Below are 18,026 nucleotides of genomic sequence, written 5' to 3' on the forward strand. Positions count from 1 at the left end.
CCTATGAGCTAAAATACATTTAGCCACAAAATAATGTTTAATTGTTATCAAATCCTTTAGTTCCCTGACATTTTCCTATTCAGTGTTGCCTTTTCACTAGGCAAGCTGATGTGCAGCCATGAACAAGAAGAGGAGGAGAAAATTTAATATTTTGATTCTTAGATTGGAAGTCGGTCTCCCAAGGGTCATTTTAGGTTTCTACTTGGCAGGCAGCAGCTCAGAAGGTACTATACCTTTCTCAGTTTTGCTCTGGACAGCCCAGCCTGAGGGAGAAAGCACGCATTGATAAAGAACATAACCAAACCTCACCCAACTTCTCTTTTCAGCACCCTAATTAAAAAGGCTAAATGAGGTGGCTCTTCCCTGCTCATGAAAATCATCTCTGAAGTAACCCTGAAACCTGTTAACAAAGGCGCATTTATTCAGCACAATAGAACTTTGATATTTGCAATGCTTAAAAAAATACATTCCCATTCCTGAGGAAATTAACTTGCCAGGTTCAGTTTAAAAGCGATGAACCTTCCTTATTTTACTCCAGTAAAATAAAAAGAAACCAAGGAAACATATTTTTTCTTTAGTATTAAAAATATCTTTTATTGACTGAAGCTGATCAATTATTTTAGAGAAGACACAGAGGCATATAGTATAATCTGTAAAAAATTAAATTACTTTACAAGTTAAAATGGAAGTGTTTTAGTCTTTAAGATTTTTAAAAACGCATATAAAAGTTGATCTTCCAACAGGCTTTGGTTTGTGTCAGTAGGTGGGACTACTATAGACTCAGAAAGATGGGGCTCTGCTCAGCTTGGGACAGAAGGACCTCAAGTAACCAGGGAGCTATTTTCCAGTTACATTGTATATCAAATCACCTTATGTCTTTTTACATAGCAAAGTCAAGAGCTAAAACCATGAGAGAATACTATTTCTCATATATTTTGAACTGACTCTGATAAGCTAGTGTTTAGAATTTAAATGTATGCACAGATTTTTAAAAAATCAGATAGTTAAAACAGCACTTTCTATGCAGGGGTTCCTTCTCTATTTGACGTTCACATTTTTAAAGAGCTTCTCTAGCACTTAGCTGTAGTCTGTATCTTTACAGAGAAGTCTGTTTCATTCTTAGCATAATTCCAAGTTTCTGTATGTACAATAAGGTCTACTTTCTTACACACGAAAATATTTCTTCAGCACAAAAATGATTAACTTGAAAATAAAGTGTAGATGTTTAAAAATTAACTTTCTAGTTCTGCTCCCCACTGGAATTAAGTGTCGTTTATGAAGAACTACAATCCTCTTTCAGTTTTACGGTTAAGTATTCATTCAGCATTGGTGTCTGCTTTCTGTCTTCCACATAGATGAGAAATCTGCTTTTGGATGAAGAAAAAACACGATGTTAATAAAATACAATCAATTAACATTGGAGAGCGTGCTATAAGCTCCTGGTGTCTAAAATATTAACTGTACATCCTGATTTTTATCAACATCAGGACGTGCAAAATACTGTAAATATGAAAACTCAGCAGAGAGAGGGAGGGGAGAGAAGAGGAGGGATGGGGGCAGGGATGGTGCTGCTCGGGCTCCCTGCTTCCCCAGAGTCTTTGAAACGCTGATATGCTTACCTTCAAAAGATCTGAAATGCCTGTACCCTTTAGCTTATCAAACTGGGTTCTGAAGAAACTGCATACGAAATGCAGGTTTGACAGAAGTAAACACAAATCCAGAAAGTGTTTACTGGGTCAATAAACGTTTTTTATGAAGATTTTACCCCACGTAAAACTTTTTTTTTTTTTTTTTGTTTGAGACGGAGCTTTGTTCTTGTCGCCCAGGCTGGAGTGCACTGGCCCAATCTCCACTCACTGCACCCTCCGCCTCCCGGGTTCAAGCCATTCTCCTGCATCAGCCTCCCCAGTAGCTGGATTATAGGCATGTGCCACCACACCTGGCTATTTTTTTTTTTTTTTTGTATTTTTAGTAGAGACAGGATTTTGCCATGTTGGCCAAGATGGTCTCAAACTCCTGACCTCAGGCGATCTGCCCCACTGGGCCTCCCAAAGTGCTGGGATTACAGGTGTGAGCCACCGCGACCAGCTACGCCATGTAAAACTTTTATAAAGCTTTACTCCATGTAAAGACTTCTTGGCCAGGCGTGGTGGTTCAAGCCTTTAATCCTAGAACTTTGGGAGGCTAAGGCAGGCGGATCACCTGAGGCCAGGAGTTCGAGACCAGCCTGCCCAACATGGCGAAATCTTGTCTCTACTAAAAATACCAAAAAAATGGTCAGGCACAGTGGCTCACGCCTGTAATCCCAGCACTTTGGGAGGCTGAGGCAGGCGGATCACCTGAGGCCAGGAGTTCGAGGCCAGCCTGCCCAACATGGCAAAACCCCATCTCTACTAAAAATACCAAAAAAAAAACCACACACACAAAAAATTAGCCAGGTGTGGTGGCACATGCCTGTATTCCTAGCTACTTGGGAGGCTGAAGCAGGAGAATTGCTTGAACCCAGGGGGCGGAGGTTGCAGTGAGCTGAGATTGCACCATTGCACTCCAGCCTGGGCAACAGAGCAAGATTCCATCTCAAAAAAAAAAAAAAAAAAAAAAGGCCGGGTGCGGTGGCTCAAGCCTGTAATCCCAGCACTTTGGGAGGCCGAGACGGGCGGATCACGAGGTCAGGAAATCAAGACCATCCTGGCTAACACGGTGAAACCCCGTCTCTACTAAAAAATACAAAAAACTAGCCGGGCGAGGTGGCAGGCGCCTGTAGTCCCAGCTACTCGGAAGGCTGAGGCAGGAGAATGGCGTAAACCCGGGAGGCGGAGCTTGCAGTGAGCTGCGATCCAGCCACTGCACTCCAGCCTGGGCGACAGAGCGAGACTCCGTCTCAAAAAAAAAAAAAAAAAAAAAAAACAACTTCGTTCTGGACAGATGCTCAGATGAAATGCTGGAACATTGATCTGATTTTTTTTCACCCATAATTTTTTTTTTTTTTTTTTGAGATGGACTCTCGCTCTGTCACCAGGCTGGAGTGTAGTGGCGCGATCTCGGCTCACTGCAAACTCCGCCTCCTGGGTTCAGGCCATTCTCCTGCCTCAGCCTCCCTGAGTAGCTGGGACCACAGGCGCCCGCCACCATGCCTGGCTAGTTTTTTTGTATTTTTAATAGAGACGGGGTTTCACCATGTTAGCCAGGATGGTCTCGATCTCCTGACCTCGTGATCCACCCGCCTCAGCCTCCCAAAGTGCCACTGCGCCCGGCCAATTTTTTTTTCTTTTTTTTTTTGAGACTGAATTTCACTCTTGTTGCCCAGGCTGGAGTGCAATGACACCATCTCGGCTCACTGCAACCTTTGCCTCCCAGATTCAAGCAATTCTCCTGCCTCAGCCTCCCAAGTAGCTGGGATTACAGGCATGCACCACCACACCCGGCTAATTTTGTATTTTTAGTAGAGACGGGGTTTCTCCATGTTGGTCAGGCTGGCCTTTAACTCCTGACCTCAGGTGATCCGCCCACCTCAGCCTCCCAAAGTGCTGGGATTACAGGCTTGAGCCACCGCGCCGGGCAGTTTTGTTTTGTTTTTTTCTAATAAATTATTTGGTTATTATTATTTTAATAGTTTTTGGGAACAGGTGGTGTTTGGTTACATGGTTAAGCACTTTGGTGGTGATTTCTGAGATGTTGGTGTGCTCATCACCCAAACAGTGTGCACTGCACCCAATGTGTAGTCTTTTATCCCGCACCACCCCCTTCCCCCCAGTCCCCGGTGTCCGTGATATCATTCTCATGCCTTTGCATCCTCATAGCTTAGCGGCCACTTAGGAGTGAGAATATACTATGTTTGGTTTTCCATTCCTGAGTTACTTCATTTAGAATGATGGTCTTCAACTCCATCCAAGTTGCTGTAAATGCCATTATTTTATTTCTTTTCATGGCTGAGTAGTATTCCATGGTACACATATACCACATTTTCTTTTTCTTTTTCTTTTTTTTGAGATAGAGTCTCACTCTGTTGCCCAAGCTGGAGTGCAGTGGTGCAATCTCAGTCCACTGCAACCTCCACCTCCTGGGTTCAAGTGATTCTCCTGCCTCAGTCTCCCAAGTAGCTGGGATTACAGGCATGCACCACCATACCCAGCTAATCTTTGTATTTTTAGTAGAGACAGGGTTTCACCATGTTGGCCAGGCTGGTCTCAAACTCCCGACCTCAGGTGATCCGCCTGCCTCGGCCTCCCAAAGTGCTGGGATTATAGGCATGAGCCACCATGCCCGGCCCATATGCCACATTTTCTTTATCCATTAGTTGATGGGCATCTGCACTGGTTCCATATTTTTGCAATTGCGAATTGTGTTGCTATAAATGTGTGTACAAGTGTCTTTTTCATATAATGACTACTTTTCCTCTGCGTAGATACCCAGGATTGTTGGATCATATTGGAGTTCTACTTTTGGTTCTTTAAGGATAATCTCCACACTGTTTTCCATAGTGGTTGTACTAGTTTACATTCCCACCATCTGTGTAAAAGTGCTCCCTTTTTACCACATCCACGTCAACATCTATTATTTCTTGATTTTAAATTATGGCCATTCTTGCATGAGTAAGGTGGTACTGCATTGTGTTTTCTTTTTTTTTTTTTTTGAGACAGAGTCTCCCTATTGTCGCCTGTATCCTCTGTATCTTGGCTCACTGTAACCTCTGCCTCAGCCTCCCAAGTAGCTGGGATTACAGGTGCCTGCCACCATGCCTGGCTAATTTTTGTATTTTTAGTAGAAATGGGGTTTTACCATGTTGACCAGGCTTGTCTCAAACTCCTGGCCTCAAGCGATCACCCGCCTTGGCCTCCCAAAGTCCTGGGATTACAGGTGTGAGCCACCGTGCCCGGCCTGCATTGTGGTTTTGATTTGCCTTCCCCTGATAATTAGTGAGGTTGAGCATCTTTTCATATTAGATTCTGATTTTTAAAGCTGTGTCTATGTATTCACTTCCCAAGATTTAAAATTCTAGGTATTGGGAATAATAACTTTTTTTTTTGAGACGGAGTCTTGCTCTGTTGCCCAGGCTAGAGTGCAGTGGTGCGATCTTGGCTCACTGCAACCTCCACCTCCTGGGTTCAAGTGATTCTCTTGCCTCAGCCTCCCAAGTAGCTGGGATTATAGGTACCCACTACTGTGCCTGGCTAATTTTTGTATTTTTAGTAGAGACAGACCAGGCTGGTCTCAAACTCCTGACCTCATGATCCACCCACCTCGGCCTCCCAAAGTGATGGGATTACAGGTGTGAGCCACCACGCCCGGCCTTTTTTTTTTTTTTTTTTTAAGAGACAAGGTCTCACTCGGTTCCCATGCTGGAGTGCAGGAGAACAAGAACTTTTTGATCAGCATTTCTCTTGCAAGTAATGACATTTTACTCTGATTAAATTTAGAAGGTATGTATAAATCAGTTGAGCAAAAGAGAACGTATTACAAGTCAAACAAATGCATGGCCTTGACTCAACGTTATCAATGTACCCAAGTTACTTATTAAATATTAATTGAGATATAAGGTGAGATAAGCAAAGGTGACTTACCCATGATCACGATGAATACTGAAGTTGCCTTTTGTTTCCTTCAATAACTGACAAAGGTATTTTTTTGAGCTGACTCTTCTGGGACCTCCGAGTTCTAGAAAACAACTCCCAGATTAGTATCCAGGATAGAAAAACTAGAAAATTATTAAGAAGACTAAACACAAATATAGCATAAATGCCTTTAAAAGACATTAGATGAGGCTGGGTGCCATGGATCATGCCTATAATCCCAGCACTTTGGGAGGCCAGGGTGGGCAGATCACTTGAGGTCAATAATTCAAGACAAGCCTGATCAGTATGATGAAACCCCATCTCTACCAAAAATACAAAAATTAGCTGGGCATGGTGGTGCCCGCCTGTAATTCCAGCTATGTGGGAAGCTGAGGTGGGAGAATTGTTTGAACCCAGGAGGTGGAGGTTGCAGTAAGCCAAGATCACTCCACTGTACTCCAGCCTGGGCGACAGAGTGAGACACTGTCTCAAAAAAAAATAAAGATAAAAATAAAAATAAGATGTTAGATGAAGAGATATCTGCACTCCACTCCATGTTCACTGCAGCCAAGATGCAGAAGCCATCTAAGTGCCCATCAGCAGATGAGTGGATCAGGAAAATGTAGCATATACGCACAATGGAATACTATTCAGCCATAAAAACAAACAAAATTCTGTCATTTGCAACAGTGTGGATGAACCTGGAGGACATTAGGCTACGTGAAAGAAGCCAGGCACAGAAAGACAAATGCTGCCTGATCTCACTTCAACATGAAATCTAAAAAATGTGGAACTCAATGGCGTGAACCTGGGAGGCGGAGCTTGCAGTGAGCCAAGATCGCACCACTGCACTCCAGTCTGGGCAACAGAGCGAGACTCCATCTCAAAAAAAAAAAAAAAAAAAAAAAATGTGGAACCCATAGAATCAGAGAGTAGAATAGTGGTTACCAGGGGCTGGGGGAGGGAGTGGTTGGGGAAAGGAGAGCTATTGATCAAAGGTACAAAGTTTCGATTAGACAGGAGGAAAAAGTTTCAGTGATCTATTGCATAGCACCATGACTATGGTTAATAAAAATGTATTGGCCAGGCACAGTGGCTCATGCCTGTAATCCCAGCACTTTGGGAGGCCGAGGCGGGCAGATCACAAGGTCAAGAGTTCGAGACCATCCTGGCCAACATGGTGAAACCCCGTCTCTACTAAAAATACAAAAATTAGCTGGGCGTAGTGGCACGCGCCTGTAGTCCCAGCTATTTGGAAGGCTGAAAGGCAGGAGAATCGCTTGAACCTGGGAGGTGGAGGTTGCAGTGAGACAAGATCATACCACTGCACTCCAGCCTGGTGACAGAGCAAGACTCTGTATCGAAAAAAAAAAAAAAAAAAAAAAAAAGAAAGAAAAAAAAGATAAATAAATAAATAATGTATTGTGTTTAAAAAAAAAAAATTATAGAGACAGGGTCTTCCATTGTTGCCCATTCCTGGCTTCACATGATTCTCCCACCTCAGCCTACCAAAGGGCTAGGATTACAGGTGTGAGCCATTGTGCCCAGCCAATAATAATGTATTATATGTTTCAAATTTGTTAAATGAATAGATTCTAAATATTTCCACTACAAAGACATGATAAATCTGAGAGGTGCTAGATACAGCTGGTTTAGTCATTCCACTATGTTATATACATATTATAACATTGCACTATACACTATAAATATATATAATTATTGTCAATTTAAAAAAGAACTTAGGGGCTGTGTGTGGTGGTTCACACCTGCAATCCCAGCACTTTGGGAGGCTGAGGTGGGAGGATCTCTTGAGTCCAGGAGTTTGAGACCAGCCTGGGCAACACAGGGAGACAAAAAATATACTTAAAAAAAAATTAGCCAGGCGTGGTGACACACACCCATAGTCCCAGATATTCAGGAGGCTGAAGTGGGAGGACGGCTGGAGCCTGGGAGTTTGAGGTGGAAGTGAGCCATGATCGTGCCACTGCACTCTAGCCTGAGCAACGGAGTGAGACCCGGTCTCAGAAAATAATAAATAAATAAGACCTTAGGAAATGAACAAAATATAATGAAGTGACTGCATACAATTGCCATCCACCCATCCAACAAAGGCTTCTTGACTTCCCATTCATGTGTGGGGGTCCCCTTTGTCTCTAATCTAGAAGGACTTCTCTGTCTGCTTTACCATGTGTGTCACTGGCCATCGGCTAATGCCCAGATATAACTGGCTCGTTGACAGGCACCGATCCAGTGAGCCCTAAGTGAGCCCTGTTGAAAACAGTGGTCAGTAGTTAAGCATCAGCAACTCTAAGTGCTGCGCTGCCTCGTTAGCCTGCTTAGGTGTCTGGGTGGGGAAAAGGGGAAGGAGGGGAGTGGAGAGGTGAGGGGGAGGAATGAAGGGGAGATGATGCCCGGAAAGACCCCGGTGCATTCCGTGGTGACCCCTGGCTTGCAGGTGAGCCCACCTTCTCACCTCCTCCTGCCTGCGTGGCCTGCATTCCACCCACGCCGGGATCCCTCACAGTTCCTCAGGGGCACCCAAGGGTGCTTTCAGGCCACTGTACTTTTACTCATGCTGCTTCCTCTTTATGCAAATTGCCCATGTATTTTACCATCTGATTTTCTTTCTTTTTTTTTTGAGACAGAGTCTCGCTCTGTTGCCCAGGCTGGGGTGCAGTGGCGCGATCTCGGCTCACTGCAACCTCTGCCTCCTGGGTTCAAGCAATTCTACTGCCTCAGCCTCTTGAGAAGCTGGGATCACAGGCATGCCACCATACCAGGGTAATTTTTGTATTTTTAGTAGAGAGGGGGTTTCGCCATGTTGGCCAGGCTGGTCTGGAACTCCTGCCTTCAGGTGATCCACCTGCCTGGGCCTCCCAAAGTGCTGGGATTACAGGCTGAACCACCGTGCCTTGCTACCATGCTGTGTTTTCTCTTATTCATTTAAAAACTTCATTCTAAAAGGGATTTGCAGGCTTTATCAGCCCGCCACAAGAAAGGCCAAGAGCCCCGACAGGTAACACCAACCATCTCAAGCCAGCAATCAGAACGGCCAGGCCCATGCAGCAGGCACAACTCCAAGCTCAGTTTATGGTAGGGTCTGCTCCCCACTCCTACCCTCAAGGCAAGGAGGAAGCCTGCCATGAGGCGATGTGCTCAACTGTGCTTCCTCTTACTCTCACTCTTTTTTTCTCCTTTGTCTATTTTTAAATTATTGGAGTTTTTCTTGAATAGTTTAAAAATCAAAATAATAAAAACAGGTATAAACTGAGAAGTCCTGCTTCTACCTCATCCCTCATACCTCCTACTGGTAAAATTTATATCATCTTTCCACTGTGTGTCCTTGTACAAATATATATTCTTATTTCTGTCCTCTTTCTTTTCTTCTTTTCTTTTCTTTGTTTCTTTCTTTTTTTTTTTTTTTTTTTTTTTTTTTTTTGAGATAGGCTCATGCTGTATCGCTCAGGCTGGAATACAGTCACTCAATCAGCTCACTGCAGATCCTCCTGTCCCAGCCTCCCGAGGGCCTGGGACTACAAGTGTGCTCCACCATGCCCCACTAATGTTTTTAAAAACCTTTTTTTTTTTGTAGAGACAGGGTCTAGCTATGTTGCCCAGGCTGGTCTTGAACTCCTGGGCTCAAGCAATCCTCCCACCTTGGCCTCCCAAAGTGGTAGGATTACAGGTGTGAGCCACTGCTCCTGGCCATCTCCTTACATACGTGGAATGCCGTATGAACCTTCAGTATCTTGCACATTTCTCACTTAGGAATATACCCGGAAATATTTCCACATCCTAGAGCACCTCATTCTGTTCTACGGCAGCTCAGAACTCCACCGTGTGGGTGGACCACCGCTTATTCCCTCGGTTCCCTTTTGCTGGACACTGGGTGGCCTGCTACTGTTTGCTATCGTAAAGCAATGCTGCAAAGAAACACATGTGCCTATGCCATTTCATACACATGTAGACGCATCCGTGGGAGAGATTCCCAAGGTGACACTGCATTGTCAAAGCGTCAGTTCTTCGGTGATTTTTAGAAAACATTGCCAATTTCCCCGCCAGGAGGACTGAATCATTTCATGCTCCCTGGCAACGTGGGAGAGTGCCTGTCTCACAGCAAGGCTCTGAATTACAACCCTTGTCTGTAGCAACAGATGGCAAAGCCCTGGAGAAGCACACAGGCTGCTCAGAACTTTACCCTGCTTCGTTATTGCAGAAATTAAAAATTTTTAAACAAAATTATTTGCTTTTTCTGTACCTAGCTGTACTCAGTACAAAGGCATAAGGGGGAGGAGTTTGTAAAGCATGTTGCCAAGTAAATCCCTGTTATTTAAATTCTGTCTTCCCAATATCTCTAGAATCAGTTAATGTACCAGAAAATGTATGCTATCTAGAGCCAACAGTTTTTCCAATTAAATGATTTTCTGATTCTAGCTGTAGGATGTTGAGTAAAGAGATTCGGTCATTTTTCCCTTCCTGTAAAATGTAACGTTGGAATTAGATATCTCTTCTGGTTCTTTCTAGCTCAAACACTCTCACAAAAATATATTTTTTGACACAGGGTCTTGCTCTGTTGCCCAGGCTGGAGTGCAATGGTGTGATCATGGCTCGCTGTAGCCTTGAACTCCTGGGCTCAAAGTCATGATCCTCTTAACTTAGCCTCCTGAGTAGCTGGAACTGTAGGCGTGAGCTGGAACGTGGCTAATTTTTATTTTTTAGCAATGGGGTGTCGCTTTCTTGCCCAGGCTGGTCTCGAACTCCCAGGCTCAGGCAATCCTCCTGTGTAGTCCTCCCAAAGAGCTAGGATTACAGGTGGGAGTTACTGCATCCAGCTAATTTTATTTTATTTTTCTTAGACAGTGTCCCAGTCATGGCCCAAGCTGCAGTGCAGTGGTATGATCATAGCTTACTGTAGCCTTGACCTCATGTTCAAGCGATCCTCCTGCCTCAACCTCCCAAGTACCCAGGACTACAATCACAGGTCACCAACGCCTGGCTAACTTTTTGTATTTTTAGTGGAGACAGGGTTTCACCGTGTTAGACAGGATGGTCTTGATCTCCTGACCTCGTGATCCGCCCGCCTCAGCCTCCCAAAGTGCTGGGATTACAGGCGTGAGCCACCGCGCCTGGCCATGTCCAGCTAATTTTTAAATTTTTTGTAGAGACAAGGTCTTGGTATATTGCCCCAGCAGAACTTGAACTCCTGCCCTCAAGGGATCCTCCCACCTCAGCCTCCCAAAGTGCTGGGATTATAGGTGTGAGCCACTGCACCTGGCCAGCTTTGTCTTTTTTCTGCATGTTCCTATCAGTTCCATTCAAGGTAGGCCCTGAGACCCCCTGTGGCAGAGGCTGGGTGCTGCAGCCAGGGTGCCAAGGTGGAGAAGGGTCCTGAGACGCTCACAGTGAGCAGGAGGCATGGACGCAGTCACCTGTCAGGTATCTGATGTGCACTCTGATGGAGATAGATAAGCATGCACACACGCATGCACACACACAGCACCACACTAGCAGGACAAAAGTGAGGGAGTGCTTGATTATATCTCAGGAATTTGACATAAAACCCTAAAGAAGAGGTTGAGAGGACAACCTGAAGCCACGAGGACAAGGAGGAGACATCTGTTGCTATAACTCTTGCTTGGAAAATGTGAATTTGGGCCGGGCGCAGTGGCTCACGCCTATAATCCCAGCACACAGGGAGGCCGAGTTGGGAGGATCACTTGGGGTCAGGAGTTTAAGACTAGCCTGGCCAACATGGTGAAACCCTGTCTCTACTAAAAATACAAAAAATTAACCAGGCATGGTGGTTCACACCTATAATATCAGCTACTCAGGAGGCTGAGGCAGGAGAATCGCTTGAACCAGGAAGTGGAGGAAAGAGTGAAACTCCTTCTCAAAAATAAAATGAAAATTAAAAAATAGGCCGGGCGTGGTGGCTCAAGCCTGTAATCCCAGCACTTTGGGAGGCCGAGGCAGGTGGATCACAAGGTCAGGAGATTGATACCATCCTGGCTAGCACGGTGAAACCCCATCTCTACTAAAAATACAAAAAAATAAAAAAAATTAGCCGGGCGTGGTGGCGGGCACTTGTAGTACCAGCTACTCGGGAGGCTGAGGCAGGAGAATGGCGTGAACCTGGGAGGCGGAGCTTGCAGTGAGCCATGATTGTACCACTGCACTCCAGCCTGGGTGACAGAGCAAGACTCTGTCTCAAAACAATATATATATATATAAAACTGGCATGCAATCTTTATTCCATCAAAGTTCATGGATCCCCTGAATTCTATTCAACAAATTCTGATCAAAATGATCTGTCCAACAAATCCATAGAGATAGAAAGTAGATTGTGGTAGCCAGTGGCTGTGGCAGTGGGTGTGGGGTCTCCTTTTGGGGCGATTAAAATATTCTAGAATTAGACAGGGGTAGTGGCTGCACGATTTTATGAATATGATTTTAAAAAACCACTGAATCGTACACTTTAGAAGGGTGAATTGTATGTGAATAATAAAATGTGAATCCTCTCTCTCTCTCTTTTTGATACAGGATCTCACTCTGTCATCCAGGCTGGAGTGCAGTGGCAAGATCACGGCTCACTACAGTCGTGACCTCCCAGGATCAAGTGATCCTCCCATCTCAGCCTTCTGAGTAGCTGGGACTACAGGTGCATGGCAGGGTGTCCAGCTAATTAAAAAAAATTTTTTTTTTTAGAGGTGGGGTTTCCCAATGTTGCCCAGGGTGGTCTCAAACTCCTTTGCTCAAGTGATCCATCTGCCTTGGCCTCCCAAAGTGCTGGGATTACAGGCGTTAGGCACCATGGCTGGCCTATATCTCAATTTTAAAAAATAGATTTTAAAGAAATAGCTGCCAAAGAATGACCAGAAAAGTCGTAAAGGTTCCCCCCAGACACAGGGAAGCAGCAGCCTCACTGCATACATTTACAGGGACAGTTAAGCACCGAACAGTTTTGGCATAAAAACCTTCCTCTGCCCCAGTATAAATGCTTCACTAATGCCTCAGAGACAGCTTGTGAAGAAGAAATCTTCCTAGGAAACACTAGAGTCCAGCACGGCTTCCACTTTGAAAAGCTTACAGGGCACACACGGTATACTTTGAAACACTTCTATTTTTGGATCCTGTTCTTCTTTAAGGTAATCTCTGCAACTACCTGTTTAGGCTCATGGCAATGAGCATCTTGATTCTAAAATGATTAATGTTCTAGTTTTGGATCTATTCGCGTCACATAGAAAATTCTCCAGGGAACTCTGAATCTAACAAAATACCAATCTGAAGAAGGACTAAGCAAGAAATGCCATCAGAGAGTATTTCATGAAATAAGACAAAGATGTCTGCTCTCCTCCTTCTATTGAACACTCGTCTGGAGGTCCTAGCCAGAGCAGTAAGGGAAGAAAATGAAATAAGGCATAAATATTGGAAAAAGGAATAAAACTGTCTCTATTCATAAATTACATGATTGTGTAGAAAATCCTAAGGAATCTACAAAAAAAACTACTAGAATAGGCTGGGTGTGGTTGCCTATAATCCCAGCACTTTGGGAGGATGAGGTGGGTGGATCAAAAGGTCAGGAGATGGAGACCATCCTGGCTAACACAGTGAAACCCCGTCTCTACTAAAAAATGCAAAAAATTAGCCGGGCTTGGTGGCACGTGCCTGCAGTCCCAGCCACTCGGGAGGCTGAGGCAGGAGAACGGCATGAACCCGGGAGGCGGAGCTTGCAGTGAGCCGAGATTGTGCCACTGCACTCCAGCCTGGGCGACACAGCGAGACTGTCTCAAAACAAATTTTTTTAAAAAGATAAAAAATAAAAAACCTGTTTAAGTTGGAAGTAATCAAAATTTTTTTTTTTTTTTTTTTTTTTTTTTTTTTTTTTTGAGGCGGAGTCTCGCTCTGTCGCCCGGACTGGAGTGCGGTGGCCAGATCTCAGCTCACTGCAAGCTCCGCCTCCCGGGTTTACGCCATTCTCCTGCCTCAGCCTCCCGAGTAGCTGGGACTACAGGCGCCGCCACGTCGCCCGGCTAGTTTTTGTATTTTTAGTAGAGACGGGGTTTCACCGTGTTAGCCAGGATGGTCTCGATCTCCTGACCTCGTGATTCGCCCGTCTCGGCCTCCCAAAGTGCTGGGATTACAGGCTTGAGCCACCGCGCCCGGCCAAGTAATCAAAATTTTAAATTTCGCTTTTTAAAAGACACTGTTAAGAAAAGCCAGGCCAGGTGCAGTAGCACACGCCTGTAATCCCAGCACTTAGGGAGGCTGAGGCAGGAGGATCACTTGAGCCCAGGAGTTTGAGACCAGCCTGGGCAACATTGTGGGACCCCGTCTCTACAAAAACATCAGCTGGGTGTGGTTTCGTGTACCTGTAATCCCAGCTACTCAGGAGGCCGAGGTGGGAAGACCACTTGAGCCTGGGAGTTGGAGGTTCAAGTTGGCCCTGCATTCCAGCCTGGGTGACAGAGCAAGACTGTCTCTGAAAAATAAACAAATAAGCTGAGCACGGTGGCCCATGCCGATAGTCCCAACACTTTGGGAGGCTGAGGCAGGAGGATTACTTGAGGCCAGGAGTTCAATGCCAGCCTGGGAAACATAGTGGGCATGGTAGTGCATGCCTGTGGTCCCAGCTACTTGGGAGACTGAGGTGGGAGGATTGCTTGAGCCCAGGAATTTGAGGCAGCAGTGAGCTGTGATCACACCTGCGAATAGCTACTGCACTCCAGCCTGGGCAACAGAGGAAGACGCTGTCTCAAAAATAAATAAATTAATTAAAAAAATTAAAATTAGGCCAGGCAGGGTGGCTCATGCCTGTAATCCCAGCATTTTGGGAAGCCGAGGTGGGTGGATCACTTGAGGTCAGGAGTTCGAGACCAGTCTGGTCAACATGGTAAAACTCCGTCTCTACTAAAAATACAAAAATTACCGAGGCACGGTGGCATGCACCTGTAATCTCAGCTACGTTGGAGGCTGAGACAGAAGAATCACTTGAACCCAGGAGGCAGAGATTGCAGTGAACTGAGACTGTGCCATTGCACTCCAGCCTGGGCAATAAGAGTGAAACTCAGTCTCAAAAAAAAAAAAAAAAATTAAAATTAAAAGTCTGTATCTGTTAGACATCATGATCATGAAATATTTATGAGTGACATGATATGATGCTGAGATTCACTCTAAAATGCTTCCAAAGAAAACGTGTATGTATACAAAGTTTCAAGTCCAGGCCCGGTGGCTCATGCCTGTAATCCCAGCACTTTGGGAGGCCAAGGTGGGTGGATCACTGGAGGTCAGGAGTTTGAGACCAGCCTGGCCAACACGGAGAAATCCCATCTCTACTAAAAATACAAAAATTAGCTGGGCAGGGTGGAGTATGCCTTTAGTTCCAGTTACTTGGGAGGCTGAGGCAGGAGAATCACTTGAACCCGGGAGGTGGAGGTTGCAGTGAGCTGAGACCGTGCCACTGCACTTCAGCCTGGGCAACAAGAGCAAAACTCTGTACCCTCACCCCCCAAAAAAAAATCCCCAATAATTTATCTTCATATGCCCCAGATCATTAGAAAGAGGAAGTTTGGGTCCAGTGACATCTGTGTGTAACTTTTTCCTCCTTAAAACAAGCATGTTCTCTTTCCTCCCTAGAGACACAGAAACTCTTCCTCTAACAGAAAGGCCGCCCTGCCGGTGATATTTGCACACTGGTGTTCAGTGGTGCGTTTGGATGTGACAAATATAGTCAAGAGAAAATGAAATGCATACATTTGTGGCACTGCCAGTGAGATTCTCATGGCTGATGGGCAGCAGCGTGCTCAGCTCCAGGTCCGTCACCATCTGACGAGATTCCGCCAGCAAACGCTGGAGCTTGCTCGTGGGCGAGAAATCATCCTGGGAGGGTAACACAATTGAAGCCTACAGGAAATTAAGAGGCACCTTTAAATGCTTAGGTTTACAAACACAAATGCTAACTACCTAGGAATATTTTTTTCTTTTGTTCTCTTGCTCCGTCGCCCAGGCTGAAATGCAGTGGCATGATCACAACTGACTGCCTCAAGCTCCTGGGCTCAAGTGATCCTCCTGCCTCAGCCTCCTGAAAAGCTGCGACCATATATGTGTGCAACCACACCCAGCTAATTTTTTTTTTTTTGGTAGAGGTGGGATCTCGCTACGTTGCTCAGGCTGATCTTGAAGTCCTGGCCTCAAGTCATCCTCCTGCCTCGGCCTCCCAAAGTGCTAGGGTTATAGGTGTTAGCCACTACACCTGATCACCTGTGAATATTTCTTTGGTTTAGGTGTTACAAAGCAAAGCAGAACATCAAATAGTAGAATAAGAATAACTACATTAATTCCTTTTCTTTCTTTTTTGTTTTTGAGACGGAGTCTTGCTCTGTCGCCCAGGCTGGAGTGCAGTGGTACGATTTCAGCTCACTGCAAGCTCCGCCTCCCGGGTTCACGCCATTCTCCTGCCTCAGCGTCCCGAGTAGCTGGGACTACAGGCGCCCATCACCATGCCCGGCTAATTTTGTTTTGTATTTTTTAGTAGAGACGGGGTTTCACCGTGTTAGCCAGAATGGTCTCAATCTCCTGACCTCGTGATCCACCTGCCTCGGCCTCCCAAAGTGCTGGGATTACAGGCGTGAGCCACTGCATCCAGACTCTTTTTTTTTTTTTTTTTTTTTTGAGATGGAGTTTTGCTCTTGTTGCCTAGGCTGGAGTGCAATAGTGTAACCTCAGCTCATTGCAACCTCCACCTCTTGAGTTCAAGTGATTCTCCTGCCTCAGCCTCCCACATAGATGGGGCTACAGGTGCCCGCCACCATGCCCAGCTAATTTTGTATTTTTAGTAGAGACGGGGTTTCACCATGTTGGCCAGGCTGGTCTTGAACTTCTGACCTCCGGTGATCCACCTGCCTTGAACTCCCAAAGTGCTAGTATTACAGGCGTGAGCCACTGCACCCAACCCCTTTTATTTCTTAGAACCTACTCAGTTAAATAATTTGACTTAAACAGAACTTGCTACAGCTAATGAAGTAACACCCATGTGATAAAAGAATCCTAGACATTAGTTAACTCTCCTCAACCAACTTGTCAAGGCTGTATTTAGCATGTCAAAATACTTGCAAAATAAGACAATATTAAAGGCTTATAAGCCTTGAAAAATATGTGGGTATGTGCCTTCATTTATTCCTGTTAAATTTCAACTTTGGGATCTGAAGTTTAGCATGAAAATGAGTCACTACCAACTGCTCTTGAAGGGGCCTACACTGATTTTTTTTTTTTTTTTTCTTTTGAGGTGGAGTCTCACTCTGTCGCCAGGTTGGACTGCAGTGGTGCGATCTCGGCTCACTGCAACCTCCACCGCCCGGGTTCAAGCGATTCTCTTGCCTTTCAGCCTCCCAAGTAGCTGGGACTACAGGTGCGCGCCACACGCCAAGCTGATTTTCGTATTTTTAGTAGAGATGGGGTTTCACCATGTTGGCCAGCATTGTCTCGATCTCCTGACCGCATGATCTGCCCGTCTCGGCCTCCCAAAGTACTGGGATTATAGGCATGAGCCACCGCACCTGGCCCTGATTTTTTTTTTTTTAATTTCTTGAGATGGAGCCTTGCTCTGTCGCCAGGCCGGAGTGCAGTGGTGTGATCTCGGCTCGCTGCAGACTCCTCCCAGGTTCAAGCAATTCCCCTGCTTCAGCCTCCCGAGTAGCTGGGATACAGGCACGTGCCACCATGCCCAGCTAATTTTTTGTGTTTTAGTAGAGACGGGGTTTCACCATGCTGGCCAGGATGGTCTCAATCTCCCGACCTTAGGTGATCCCCCTGCCTTGACCTCCAAAAGTGCTGGGAGTATAGGCTTGAGCCACCACCTGACATGTAGATGTTAACGAACCTCTGCTGAATTTATCTGTGTGTACACATGGAATGTAGGCATGCAGTGTTAAGTACTGCCTCAGAAAAACTGATGCAAACATTGGGAAAAGAGTCTCCAAGAGCTAAAAAAGGTAATAGCTAATATTTTCCCTTATAGTTATAGCTTTAAAAATTCAACAGCTTTGGCTGGGCATGGTGGCTCACGCCTGTTATCCCAGCACTTTGGAAGGCCGAGGCGGGCAGATCATGAGGTCAGGAGATGGAGACCATTGTGGCTAACACGGTGAAATCCCATCTCTACTAAAAATACAAAAAAAATTAGCTGGGCATGGTGGCGGGCGTCTGTAGTCCCAGCCAGTAGGGGAGGCTGAGGCAGGAGAATGGCGTGAACCCAGGAGGCGGAGCTTGCAATGAGCCGAGACTGCACCACTGCACTCCAGCCTGGGTGACAGAGCGAGACTCTGTCTCAAAAAAAAAAAAAAAAAAAAAAAAAAAAATTGAACCGCTTTACTGAGGTATAACTGACATACAACTAACTATACAACTAAAACGTACACTCTGATGAGTTTTGACACATGTATACATCCCTGAAACCATGACCACAAAGAATAGTGACAC

At 45.4% G+C, this 18,026-nt stretch overlaps 1 protein-coding gene across 1 annotated transcript in view; it reads right to left on the reverse strand.

The window, feature by feature from the left end:
* Positions 1–559: 559 nt before the first annotated feature.
* CCDC62 (coiled-coil domain containing 62) overlaps positions 560–18,026 on the reverse strand; it is a 58,008-nt gene continuing 40,541 nt past the window's right edge. The window contains exons 11-13 of the mRNA XM_010368368.2: positions 15,303–15,452; positions 5,562–5,655; positions 560–1,364 (exon numbers count right to left, since the gene is read on the reverse strand). Coding sequence (XP_010366670.2) covers positions 5,602–5,655; positions 15,303–15,452 — 204 coding nt within the window. The 3' untranslated portion in view covers positions 560–1,364; positions 5,562–5,601. The remainder of the gene's footprint in view (positions 1,365–5,561; positions 5,656–15,302; positions 15,453–18,026) is intronic.

The sequence above is a fragment of the Rhinopithecus roxellana genome, chromosome 10, assembly GCF_007565055.1.
Source record: "Rhinopithecus roxellana isolate Shanxi Qingling chromosome 10, ASM756505v1, whole genome shotgun sequence".
Lineage (NCBI taxonomy): Eukaryota > Metazoa > Chordata > Mammalia > Primates > Cercopithecidae > Rhinopithecus > Rhinopithecus roxellana.